The sequence below is a fragment of the Nelusetta ayraudi genome, unplaced genomic scaffold, assembly GCF_046127955.1.
Source record: "Nelusetta ayraudi isolate G7.1 ecotype Tasmania unplaced genomic scaffold, CSIRO-AGI_Nayr_v1 ptg000019l, whole genome shotgun sequence".
NCBI lineage: Eukaryota > Metazoa > Chordata > Actinopteri > Tetraodontiformes > Monacanthidae > Nelusetta > Nelusetta ayraudi.
The window spans coordinates 8,240,001-8,252,937 of NW_027466069.1; the positions used below are offsets into that span (position 1 = coordinate 8,240,001).

At 51.8% G+C, this 12,937-nt stretch overlaps 2 protein-coding genes across 9 annotated transcripts in view; one reads left to right on the forward strand and one right to left on the reverse strand.

Annotated features, from left to right (window-relative positions):
- LOC142888516 (arf-GAP with GTPase, ANK repeat and PH domain-containing protein 1-like) overlaps nt 1–7,050 on the reverse strand; it is a 15,197-nt gene extending 8,147 nt beyond the window's left edge. For 2 of the 7 annotated variants that reach the window (XM_076026892.1, XM_076026887.1), the window contains exon 1: nt 2,239–3,892. In XM_076026892.1, coding sequence (XP_075883007.1) covers nt 2,239–3,133 — 895 coding nt within the window. In that variant the 5' untranslated portion in view covers nt 3,134–3,892. Of the gene's footprint in view, nt 1–2,238; nt 3,893–6,604 lie in introns of those variants that run through there. The other 5 variants (XM_076026893.1, XM_076026894.1, XM_076026895.1 and 2 more) reach the window with 5 other exon arrangements.
- Nucleotides 7,051–7,974: 924 nt separating this feature from the next.
- Nucleotides 7,975–12,131, forward strand: tspan31 (tetraspanin 31). 2 transcript variants are annotated; one of them, XR_012926700.1, is made up of 7 exons: nt 7,975–8,234; nt 9,973–10,140; nt 10,227–10,307; nt 10,388–10,528; nt 10,655–10,771; nt 10,993–11,192; nt 11,280–12,131. XR_012926700.1 is itself a non-coding variant. In XM_076026901.1 (6 exons), the coding sequence occupies exons 1-6, from the start codon at nt 8,172–8,174 to the stop codon at nt 11,065–11,067; spliced, it is 645 nt and encodes a 214-aa protein (XP_075883016.1). In that variant the 5' UTR covers nt 7,976–8,171; the 3' UTR covers nt 11,068–12,131. The 2 variants fall into 2 exon arrangements, 1 of the variants encoding a protein (XP_075883016.1); XM_076026901.1 differs by having other exon boundaries at nt 7,976–8,234; nt 10,993–12,131.
- The last annotated feature ends 806 nt before the right edge of the window (nt 12,132–12,937 follow it).

Genomic DNA, 12,937 nt, shown 5'->3' on the forward strand with positions numbered 1-12,937 from the left:
CAGGAGGAGAAGATAAAGAAGAGGAGTAGGAGGAGGTGGAGGAGAGGAAGAGGGGAGAAGGAGAGGACGTGGAGGAGGAGGAGAAGGAGAGGAGGTGGAGAGGAAGAGAAGAGGGGGAGGAGGAGGTGTAGCGAGAAAAAGAGGAGAAGGAAAGGAGGAAGAAGAGATAAGGAGTAGGTAGAGAGGTGAGGAGGAAGTGAAGACGAAGAGGAGGAGGAGGAGGAGGTGGAAGTGAGAACAGGAGAGAAGAGGTGAGGAGAAGATAAAGAGGAGGAAAGGTGAGTGAGGAGGAGAAGACAATGAAGTGGAGGAGGAGGAGGAGGAGGAGGAGGTGAGCAGGAGGAAAAGGGGAGGTGGATGAGGAGGAGAAGAAGAGGAAGAGGACCAGGAACAGAGGAGGAGGAGAGATGAAGAGGAGTCTGCAGACAGGGCGCAGCACGATGTCTTTCTCTCTCTCTCTCTCTCTCTTTCTCTCACTCACTCACCTGTGAATGAGGTTGGCCCACCTCCTCTACTTGTGCAGAAGCGCGCACACACACACACACACACACACAGGTCAGACCCACCTGCAGCCAATCACACGGTTTTTACATGACCGTCGGTCCATGTGACCTGGGAGAGCCAATCAGGCGCTATCATCAATTCATAATTTCTGGCTGAGTTTCATGTCTTTGTTTTCCATCTGAGCGGAGGGCAGAGCCAACACCTGTCTGAGGGTGTGGTCTATAACCTGGGAGAAGGAGCAGTGCCCTCTGTGATGTCACAAAGGGCTAACTTTGCAGATCCGAGTGTTTTTGAGCACACTGTGATAACACGGGTGGACATTTGTCAAGACAGACGGGTATGCACACCCACGCACGTACGCGCTCACGTGCACACACACACACACACACACACACACACACACACACACACACACACACACACACACACACACACACACACACACACACAGAGGAGAGGGTGATGTGCTCCAGTTTATTTCGAACAACAAACGCATCGTGAGGGAAATAAAAAGCTTGATGATGAAAGTGGGAGCTGCTGCTGAAACCTTCATCACTTCCTGTCAGGGGCGTCGTTGGAAGAACAAATTTGGAGACAACAACCTGGATTTCTGCTCAGTATTGAAAATAAAACCCCAACAAGTCACACAGTGTTCTAGCCTCCTCCACCAGGCTGACTCCGCCCAGCTGGGGGTCACCTGACCTCTGTCAGACCACACCTGTCTGTCTGACCACCTGACCACACCCCTCCACATACACACACACATTGTACCAGACGGAGCAGCAGACATGCAGTGTTGTGCATCAGTGCACAGAAATCCTGTCTGCCTCTCTCTCTCACACACACTCACACACACACGCACACACACACACACACACACACACACCCCTCTGTTTCACCAGACTCTGCCTCCGTAGCAGCGGTTGCCATGGCAACACTTCCTCCTGCCCTCAGTAGTATGTGTGTTGTGTTATCATTTCACATGACGTTGAGACAAATACACACACACACACACACATATGCGCGCGCACACACACATTGTTCACGGTGCCCGAGGAGGAACTAACAGGATTTGTTTGCACATGATGTAGTTTGATGATGGAGAAAAATGGCCCCTGTAAGTGTGAGAGCGAGGAGGAGTGGGCGGAGCTTCAGAGAGAGACGATTTGGAAGACGTTGATTGGCTGACGGCCGTCACTTCCCTCATGTCTCCAGGACCTGAATCAGCTGCCAGCAGTGTCATTAGGAGCCTTAAACCCACGCTGGTGTGTGTGTGTGTGTGTGTGTGTGTGTGTGTGTATGCGTGTGGGCGCGCTCTGCGCACGACCACAATTAAGTCTGATTGGTGTGTTGTAGTGACACAAACGCACACAGCCAGCATGGGAATGTATTTTTTGGGGGGAAGGGGCGGGGCAACTGCTAGCTCCGCCCCCTCCAGCAGAGGCGGAGTCTCTGATAACGGCCTGTTGTCATGGAGGCAGGAAGATGGAGAATAGATCTGAGATGAGGTGCGTGTGTATTTGTGTGCGCGCGTGCATGTGTGTGCATGTGTGCGTGCATGTGTGTATGTCTGTGTATGTGAGTGTTTGTGTGCGTGTGTGCGTGTGCATATGTGCGTGTATGTACGTGCATGTTTGTGTTAATGTGTGTATATATGTGTGTGTGTGTGTGTGTGTGCATGCATATGTGTGTGCGTGTGTGTGTTTGAGTGCGCGTGCACGTGCCACCCCCTACCTTCCTCCTCACTGGAGTCTCTCTGTATGTACACAGGGGGTGCTGTGGAGCTCCCCCCGGTGGCTGAGGTGCTCTTGGTGAAAATGCCGCTGATGAACTTGAGCATCTTGCGGTCCTTGTTGGGCCCCCGCTGGCCTGGCGGGCCCTGCTGCTGGGGGTCCCGGAGGTCCCGGGTCAGGCCCAGGTCCTCGCTCAGGCTGCTCAGGTCACTGTTGTCCAGTGTGCGGCTCTTCCCTTTGCGGGCAGGCTTGGAGCTGAGGCTGCTGGGCGCCGGCAGGGAGGCCGAGCCCGTCTTCAGCCTCTCCTTCCGAGGGAGGTCCCTCATCACGGCGCCCGTCCCACCTCCAGCCTCCAGGGCGGCGTCATCCTTCCAGCCCTCGGAGCGGCTGGCCTCGGCCCAGGAGGCCCTGCAGGGCCCCGGCGAGGACATGGGCCCTCGGCAGTCTTTGCGGTCCAGGCTCTGCGCAGAGGTGGGGCTGCGGTCCCGGCCCTCACGCCGGCTGTGGGACTTGAGCAGGCTGACGGGTCGCTGACCTGACGCCCGCAGGGTCGGACCCGCCCTGCTGGGGGCGTGGCCGGGCTCCGCAGGGGGCGTCCGCCGACCTGGGGTCTTCTCCACAGCGGATGGGGGTGCCGGCGAGGCCGGATCGGGGGTCTCCTCCTCGGGTCCAGCTCCGTTTTCGACGTGAGCGGGCCCTGCTGCACCTGTGGGCAGGGCGGAGCTGGGCTGGGGAGAGCCGGGCGCAGTGCCACCTGCTGGCCGGGCCGGGCCGCCCCCATCCTCATCCACAGCCTCCACCTTGACCAGGGTGAGGGAGATGAGGTAGGTGGTGCGCTGCTGCTGCTGCTGCTGCTGCTGCTGCAGAGCTCCGCCTCCACTCATGAGTCCAGCCATCAGAGGTTATGGGTGATCGAGGAAGACGTGATCAGCTGACTGGGTCGGTCGCTGTGCAAGCTGCCAGTGGTGCCGGTGGTGGGTGATGGTAGGGGCTGGGGTTGGTGACTTACAGGGGCGGGAAGGAGGAAGGTCCTCCCCCGGAGCGGCCGAGGTTCGGCTCCATCCTCCGGCTCCTCCTTTGTCTCGGCGTGTCACAGCTGCAGCTCCGCGGTGGTTCCGTCCGGCTCGAGGCGCCTCATGCTGGTGGAGTTCGTCTGTCGGTCACGTGACCTCGTTCCAGGTGCGACGACGACGACGACGACGATAACAACCGCAGCCTACGTCACCCGGCGACCGGCTGCAGCCCCAGCCGATCACAAATCCTCCGCTGTCACGGCGCTATGCCCGGCAACCGGTGCCGGTATCGGATCCGATCCGGACCACTTGCGCGCACGTGCGATGACAGTTGGCATCCGGTTCAGCGCGCGAAGCGGCGGCGGCAGCGGCAGCGGCGGCCTGGCGGGAAGGGGCGGGGTGGATCAGCACGAGGAGCCGCCGAGCGGAGCGCGGAGCCGCCGGAAGGAGCCGAGCGGCGGTTCGGGGAACGTCCGGTCATCGCGGCCCCGCCGCCGGCTACTGCGCATGGCCAATGCCACTCGCACAAGCGCGCGTGCACGCACGCACTCGTTCGCTCACAGGTCGCCGCACGGACACGCGCATCCAAGCTCGCACGGAGGGAGCGCGTCCGCGCTGCGCGTCTTCTGCTGCTGCTGCTGCTCCTCCTCCTCCTCCTCTAGTCCCTCCCCCTCCCCCCGCCCATGTCGGAAAGGAGGAGAGGATGGAGGGCGGCAAGACGTACCTGTCCGTCATATCACCAGTGTGTGTGTGTGTGTGTGTGTGTGTTTGCCTGGTTGTTGCTAAGGTGTGAAAGTCCACTGGCAAAATGCCCCCTCCCTTCCTCTTTCTCCTCCACCTTCCCCACCTCCTCCACTTCCTCCGCCTCCTCCTCCTCCTCCATCTCCTCTTCCTTCCTTCCTCCTCCTCCTCCGAGACAGCAGCACTGCTCCGCCTAAAGGCTGAAATACGTTACGACGTTGAGTCTAAAATACCATCCATCCTTCCATCCCTTTTCAATACTCGCTCCCTCCTGCACTGAGGGTAGCGGGGGTCTGCTTGGAGCCTCTCCCAGCTGTCATAGGGCGAAGGCAGGGTAACACCCAAGTTCATTGCACGGCCAAACACCCATTTCACCCTCACACACCCCTACAGACAATTTAGAGTTCTCAAATCACCTGACATGCATGTTCTTGGACTGTGGGAGGAAGCCGGAGAACACATGCAGACACAGGGAGAACATGCAAGTCTAAAATACAACCAAGAATAATTGTTCTTGTTCAAATATAGGAATATTTTGAATGCTGAAATGAAAATGATGATTTCATGAATGAATAAAGATTGTGAGAAGAGCTGCGTCGGCTCAGGTGCATCAACAGACAAAATCCAACTCCCAGCGTGGTTACCTTGGCAAATCGCCACAATATTACTTTGTTCATTTTAAATGGCAACATGCTGTGATTACAGCTTCTCTCTCATTTTCAACATGCCTTTACAAATTAAAGTTACAGTCCCTCCTGTCAATTTCTTTCACATCAGAGAGAGACATTATGTTAATATTCCAAATCACCAAAACAGCTGATGAATCCATGTTTGATGTGAATGTTGATGTGTCGTGAGAATGAAGCAGAAGCGAAAACAGGCTCGCCATGGGGGCGGGACTTAACAAAAGGCAAATGGTAAATGTAGGTCATATCATTTCAGTCAGTTCAGTATTCATGACCAATATGCACAAAAGGCTCCACTGCATTTCAGTGATATTGAACAGCAATTTCTGATAATATATGAACTCCAAACACCAAACGCTCTCATGTTGGATGGTCCAAACATGGCATTGCAAGGCAACAATCCTGTGAGTGAGACCTTCAGTGTGTAAATAAGAAAGAACTGCTGTGAAAGCAAGAAAGCCAAACCACTCTTATTTAACAGCAATCCTGCACTGACACAACTATATTGACAGCCAGGGTATTAAGCATCTGCAAGCAGCTGAACAAGAGCCTACATGTGCAGATGTGAACCTGCAAACAACCGCCAGTAGGTCCAGTCGGGCATCATTTGATTCATTCATGACCATCCTGGCCAGAAGCACTGAAGTCCCTTCAGAGGTCCTCACAAAAGGATCGTTGCTCCTCCTTTAGCTCCTCCTCCAGCTCCTACCTTTCCTACAGCAGCTGATTCTTTAGCTCCTCCTCCAGCTCCTCCTCTTCCTACCGCAGCTCCTCCTTAAGCTCCTTCTCTAGCTTTTCCCAATGCTGCTACAGTTCCTCCTTTTGCTCCTCTTCTAGAACCTCCTTTGGCTCCTCCTGCAGTTCCTTCCCTTGCTCCTTCAGCTCCTCCTCCTGCTCCTACTTTAGCTCCTCCCTCACCTCCTCCTCTTCCTGCTTCAATTACTCCTCCTGCTCCTCCTTTAGCTCCACTTCCTCCCATTTCTGCTTCAACTCTCCCTCCTACTCCTCCATCAGCTCCTCATCCTCCTTTTGCAGTTCCTCCTCTTCCTCATGCAGCTCCTCCTGCTCCTCCTTCAGCTCCTCATCCTCCCTCGGCAGTTCTTCTTCTTCCTCATGCAGCTCCTCCTTCAGCTCCTGCAATTCCTCCTGCTCCACCTGCCGCTGCTTCTCCTCCTTCATCTCCTCGTCTTCCAGCCCCTCCTTCTCTTTCATTTCGCTGATGTAAAACAACAGAGGAACTACTTTCTTTGTGTGTCACTATACGGAGGGGGAAGCACACGTCCTGCACAAGAAGGTTGGAACGTCCTCATTTACATGCCCTTCAGTGTTGTGACACATCGAAAAAGCAGTTCCCTCCTGCAGCCAACCAGGTGCGATAGTGATGTCGAAACACCCACCCACACACACACACACACACACACACACACACACACACACACACACACACACACACACACACACACACAGCCATCAGTTGCTCAACAAGGAGTCAATGAGTCGCAGCTCTAAGGTGAAGCAGAACTTCACCTCAGTCAGAAGTGCATCCTCTAAACAACAGCTCCCTTCCAGGAAGTGACGTCACACTGATTCAACTCCCCGGGACTGAGCGTGTCAGTCTGACAGGAAGTGGCTTTTTCAGCAGCTCTCAGACAGGAAGTTGAACCTCAAAGCAGGTTTTCCATCTTGTCACCGTGGCTGCTCCACCTGCCTCCATGTTGGAGGGACTGAAACGTTCCTGCAGTAAACACAAAGACCTCCAAAGAGGTGGAGTAACGAGCCGCTGGTCAAGGTCCGCAGCCGCCTCCACCAGTGTGTCGCCCCTCCCCTCTTTCCCCACCAAAAGGCGAGTGTGAGCGCTACACTTTTCTCTCCTTCCTGTTTATGTCAACGCGTGAAGCAGAAGCTGCAGGTCATGGCGGCGGCTTACCTTGAACACTGTGGAGATAAACTCTGAGACCCGAGCGCAGCTGCTCGTCCTCCACCCGGTCCACCTGCTTGGAGAGCCTGACCAGGGTCTTCTGCAGGGACTCGTACCTCCTGACCTCGGCCTTCACCGCCGGCGCCGCCAAGTTGACTGACTTGTTGCCGCTGCTCATCCCGACCTGTTGACCTGCAGCAGCCGTCTGTCTCAGCCCATCGGAGCTCCACACCAGCAACAGCAGCAGAAGAAGAACGAGAGGAGGAGGCAGCAGCAGAAGCAACGCGTCTCTCTCTGACTCTCGATTCAAACCACAGCTCACGACAGCTTCCTCTGCAGGTTAACGGAAAAGCTCCACTTCCTTCTTCTGAAGTCGCGCTGTGAGAACTTCACACCACGGCTGCGCAAGGCGTCGTGCGTGCATGTGGTTTTTGCACCTTTCCTCTAATCTGACTGCTGCTTCCATGTGATTCCCTGGTGCCCTCAATCCCTGCCAAAAAATAAATAAAGCTACACTCCTGAATCTGAATTACATGTTGGCACACTGAACTTAAGAACTACTGATTAAAACTGATGAGTTACAAAATTATTTTGCGGCTGCTTGGCCCGGATTTCAACCTCACAGGTTCAAATTCAGGGTCCAGGTTAGTTACGAGGGGGAAAAAAGCATTCAGGCCAAAAAGTGTAAATACATGAGTCTGAAATATTGGAGTTCACTCACTAGGCCACGCATGGGCAAACTGCAGCCCGGGGGTCCATATGCTTTTTAATCTGGCCTGCCGAACTTAATTAAAATTAATAGTGAATGAATTAATACTAAGTAAGTCATTAAATAGTTGTATTTCATCCTTTTTCAGTGTTTTAATAGTCACTTCAATAAAAAGCTAAATACCATTGGGCTTCAAAGACATATATTTTGTTGTAATGCTTTTGTTCATTTTCAATGAACATTAAAGGATGTGTTTTCTACATATCCCATAATATATTTTTTTTTTCCTCCTATGAGATGAGTCACCAAAACACTCCATCCATCAGCTCCTGCTCCCTCTGTCAATTTTTAGAACCCATTGTAGCCCCAACAGTCAAAAGGTTTGCCCACCCATACATTAAACACTAGACGCTATCTGTGGCGTCTAGTGTACATACACCAACGTAAGGACCCGAAGGAACTGATATAGGAGTAACAGGAACAGTTCCATCCCCACACGTCACCCTGTGACGTCTCCACTTCCAGTTTTCTCTGTTGTTATGCTGCTGTGTTCAGCCAGTACGGTGACTTCAGCGTGTGTGACTGTTACCGTGTAAGAACCTTTGTGCCCCAACCACGCCGAAATGAAAACACTTCCAGAGAAGTCCGCAGCCTGATGCACATCAATCAAACAGCATCCGGCGGTCCGGAAGTGGGCGTGTGACTCAACAGTGACGCCAATGGCAAAGCTCTGCCTTGTAGCCACGCCCTCCGCTCCCCTCGGCTCGGAAACGTCTGTGTTTCAGACGGTTTAGCTAATCACTAGCTACTCGGCTGCGTTTACCAGGCAGACAGCGGTGTCACAGTGTGCTCCATCACCGGGTGAACATGGTCTGCGGAGGCTTCACCTGCTCCAAGAATGCGCTGTGCTCCCTCAATGTGGTTTACATGGTGAGTGAACGTGCGTGCAGTCAGAGAGCCCGACTAGGGTAGGCTAGCTCGGGCTAAGTAAAGCGGCGTCAGAATGAGCCACGGTAGCCTAGCTGTTAGCCTCAGAGCGGAAGAAAAACACTCTTAATACATTCTCCCTTTTGCTCCCTCAAGCCTCAGACTTCAGTCCGCCGCTGATTAATGGTGAGGTGTCGGTGTTGTGTTTCGTTATTAGAGGAGAGGGTTAGAATAGGGGGGACTGACGTGGAAAATAGAACCCTGTAGCTCAACCTGCTAGATAGCGCAGCTATCGCCATTACGTGATAAGGCAGCTGAGCTTTAACGGAATGCTAGCGGACTTTAGAAGGCTGTCAGTGTAATCTCCGTGTTCCTTATCTGAAAGCTCTGTGTGTGTGTGTGTGTGTGTGTGTGTGTGTGTGTGTGTGTGTGTGTGTGTCCATCCCTCCCTCCATGTGAGGTGACGGCGGACACCTGGACTGAGGTGAAGCACCCCGCTCGCTGCTGTCAGTGTGCGCGGGCTATAATGACACCTGGCTGCGGTTGTGGCTGACCTGTGTGTGTGTGTGTGTGTGTGTGTGTGTGTGTGTGTGTGTGTGTGTGCGCGCGCGCGCGCGCGCGTTCCACTGTATTTTGGCCGATGATCCTGTTGGATTCGCGTCTCACGTGTGTTGATGATTACACAACCGTCAGCGCGATGATAACAAGGTGTCATATGACTGCAATCTTTGGTCCTCTGTTCTAGGGCTGAAAAACAGAAGCAGCCAGTCAGGAAACGCTCGTTGAGCATTAATGTTAATCAGACGTGACTCTGAGTGACATGATAATGTTTGAAAACATTCAGAGTGTTTAATATTTAACTGTTGAGTTTGTCTCTCTTCTCATACAAGAGCCATAATTCTGTGTTAACTGTTTTTTAGTGTTTAAGAGTTGTTGTTGTTGTCTTAACTGGTCCTACTGAGCTATTGGGACTGGGGTGACGTCCTGCCACACACTGACAAGATGTGAGTTGTCTCACAAACCTTTGGAGCGTGACATGGTGTCAGCGGTGGCAGAGTCACTTCAGCTCCGTGACTCACTGATGATGTCATGAAAATAGAAGAGGAGTTAAAGGCCAAACGAGCTCCGCCTCCCTCTAGACTCACACAGAGGGCTGTGTGTGTGTGTGTGTGTGTGTGTGTGTGTGTGTGTGTGTGTGTGTGTGTGTGTGTGTGTGTGTGTGTGTGTGTGTGTGTGTGTGTGTGTGTGTGTGTGTGTGTGTGTAAGGTTTGTATTCCCAAAACTTGTTCTGGAATACAAACCCTGTCCTGCCACTATTATACAGCACATGTACCTCTAACACTACAAATCCCAGAATGCTCTGCTGGTATTTTGACACACCAATCAGGACAGGACGTTCATTGAAGGATATTATTATGACTTAATTGGCTTATTGTTTTAATTTTATTTTTAAATGTATTATCAGCCCGTGGAAAAGGTCACTGTTGAAATTTAAATCAGAAAGCTGCAAATAAAAAAAGAGCCATACGATTTGTATTTAAATTGTATTCATTTTGATGAGTTTTCTTTTTTTATTTGAAATTCAATTTCGCATGTGTGTAATATGAAGTCAGTTATTGTGTAGTATCAAGCATGCTCGTTCCATATTCAGTGTTGAAGCAAAACTTGTTTGGGTCGATATGAAAAGGTTCATTGTTTATATCTGGAGGATATAACATATCTACCCCCCTGCGTTTCCCAGCTGGTGGGGCTGCTGCTGATTGGTGTTGCAGCATGGGGGAAGGGCTTCGGCCTGGTGTCCAGCATCCACATCATCGGTGGGGTGATCGCCGTGGGCGTCTTCCTGCTGCTCATCGCCATCGTGGGCCTGGTGGGCGCCGTGCACCACCACCAGGTCATGCTCTTCTTCGTATCCTTTTCAACTTGGAAGCTTGGAAGCTTTGGTCCTCCCGGTCGGTCGTGGCTGGTCTGTCTCCTTGACCTTTCGACCTCCAGTACATGGTCATCCTCTTCATCGTCTTCCTCTTCCAGTTTGGCGTCTCCTGCTCCTGCCTGGCCATGAACAGCGGGCAGCAGGTGAGCTTTGACCTTTGACCTTTTGAGGCGGACCTTCTTCCCGCTCGGCATCTGTCTGACAAGTCTGGCTCCCCCTGCAGGAGGCCTTGCTGAACTCCACGTGGCAGATGCTGGACAACAAGACTAAGGAGGACCTGGAGAATCAGCTCAACTGCTGCGGCCTGTTCAACACTTCCTCCAGCCTGGGCCAGTACACTCAGGACTTAGATAGCTGCCCTGCGGTGAGAGCAGACACACACACACACACACACACACACACAAACCTGCTGCACCTTCACCAGCAGGTGGCGCACAGGGTGCAGTCTCTCTGCGCCTGTGTCACACATTGTGTGTTTGTTTCCACGCAGGCGTGCAAGAAGACTTCCTTGCCCACTTGTTTCACCTGCGGGGACATGATGCTCATCCACGCAGCAGAAGCCCTGAAGATCCTCGGGGGCGTCGGCCTCTTCTTCAGCTTCACAGAGGTGAGTGAGGGCCCCGCCCTCCGCCCACGCACTGTCTGATAAAACTAGTCAGCTGATCCCTGGGCAGAGCTTCCACCCAGAAATGTGTCGCGAGAAATGTTGTTTTGGACCAAGATTTGAATTTTAGAAAAAGAAATCACTTCGTATTGACTCACGTCTCTGTGTTAGACTCTTCTTCTCTTGATGGTGATGACCAAGGTGATGGTGATGATGTCTTTCAGATTCTGGGGGTGTGGCTTGCCGTGCGCTACAGGAACCAGAAAGACCCCCGAGCAAACCCCAGCGCCTTCCTATAGGCTGTCACACACTGAGACACACACACACACACACACACACACACACACACACACACACACACAGCACAGCAACACAGAGAGAAAACACACTCACTCACTCACTCACCTCAACAACACGGAGAAAAACACACACACACACCATAGCAGCACAGAGAGAAAACACACTCACTCACTCACACACCTCAACAACACGGAGAAAAACACACACATACACACACACACACACACACCTGGACACTCATGCATGAAAGGAGAAGCCCCTCCCCCACCTTGATTTGAGTCCCAGGTTCCACCTGATCACATGCTCCTTACTCTCTGTAGTTAGTCAGAGAAAGAAAGGGTGCCCCCCCTACTGGACACACGCTGTATAAAAAAAATCCTTGTTTCCTCGTCTCCCCCACTGGTCCCTGTGGAGTCAGGTGACCTCCTGCCGCCAACAGGTTCTAGCGCTCTGTGTGCGTGTGTGTGCGCGTGCGTGTGTGTGTGTGCGTGCGTGTGTCGCCGCGGTTGAATTGTTTGAACTGTAACTGAGCCAACTCACATGTCACTCCGCCGCTGGACTGCAGCTGCCATGTTGTACATACTGTTGTAGGAAATATTGTGCACTGCGGCGCCCCCTCCTGTCCCGTACCTTTGCAGCGATGCAGCGGAGGAGCGGCCGCTGTCTGCTGGAAGAACCCCAGACAGAAGCTGCTGCATCCAACCCTCTTTATCGTCTCGTTTGTGAGGAGTGTTCTTGTTTGGTTTTTTTTGTCCCGCCCCCCACTTCTCATTTTAAGCCTTTTGAGCGAATCTTTCCTTCGTGGCTATTTTTATTCCCCTTCATCAGTGTTAAAATGCTTTGTAAAAAAATGTGTTTGCCCCCTTATTTAAGTTGACTTTGATGAGTTGCAGGTTGACTATTGATTCTCTTTGGAGAAGTTCTTTGTCGGAACATGTTTTACTTGAAGCTGTGGACTGCTGACGGCTCACCTTCACCTCTCGTCTTTTTGCATTGTTCACATGCATCCGCAGCTTTTTAGACTTGATTTTTTCCAAATAATAAAAGGTGGAATTGTAAAGTATTTCTGTGTTGCGCTTCTTTTATTTTTGTCTAGTGGTCTTTCTGTTTTTTTCAACACTGGGTGTGTGTCACATATCTGGAGATGCTGGTGGAGGAAGTGGTTCTAGGTCCTGTCAGGACCCAAAACCACTTCCTGCTGTGATGCCAGACCCCTCCCACCCTGGTTCAGGTCCGTATGGCGTGTGTCCGAGGTGAGGCACTGTGCAGGACAGCACCAGCAGGGAGCGCCATCTGTCCTCGGGACAGATATAGAACTGACAGGATCTGGAAACGTTTGTTGTCTTATGTCACAACACCGTCTGTGAACGTCTGTGACGACGACCACAGGGACGCCACTTACAGGTAGTGGAACTAATTATGCGCAGCCTCCCCAGACAACAGTATCCTGGTCTCCAGGAAGCAAAAAGTAGTTCCTCCTTCAGGCAGTTCCACCAGTGATGAGCCATCTGCTTCTAACACGCACACACACTGCATTATAATATGAACCTCGGACTCCTATTCCAGAAGACACGAATCATCAAGATCCAGAGAACATTAGTTTGAACAGCATTATTATTATTATTATTATTATTATTATTATTATTTTAAATAATAATATATACACAATAGAGTGTAAACTTGCTGAAATTACGTGAGATTTCGCTGCTCCTCCCCTCTTCTCTAAGTAGAACCATCCTTAGTTTGACGTATAAACAGAATGCAATTATTGTTATTATTACTATTATTATTTTATAATGTAAACAATTCGTATAATAATAATAATGCGGTTTTGTTTCTTTTTTAACCTACAAATATTTTATTTGTATT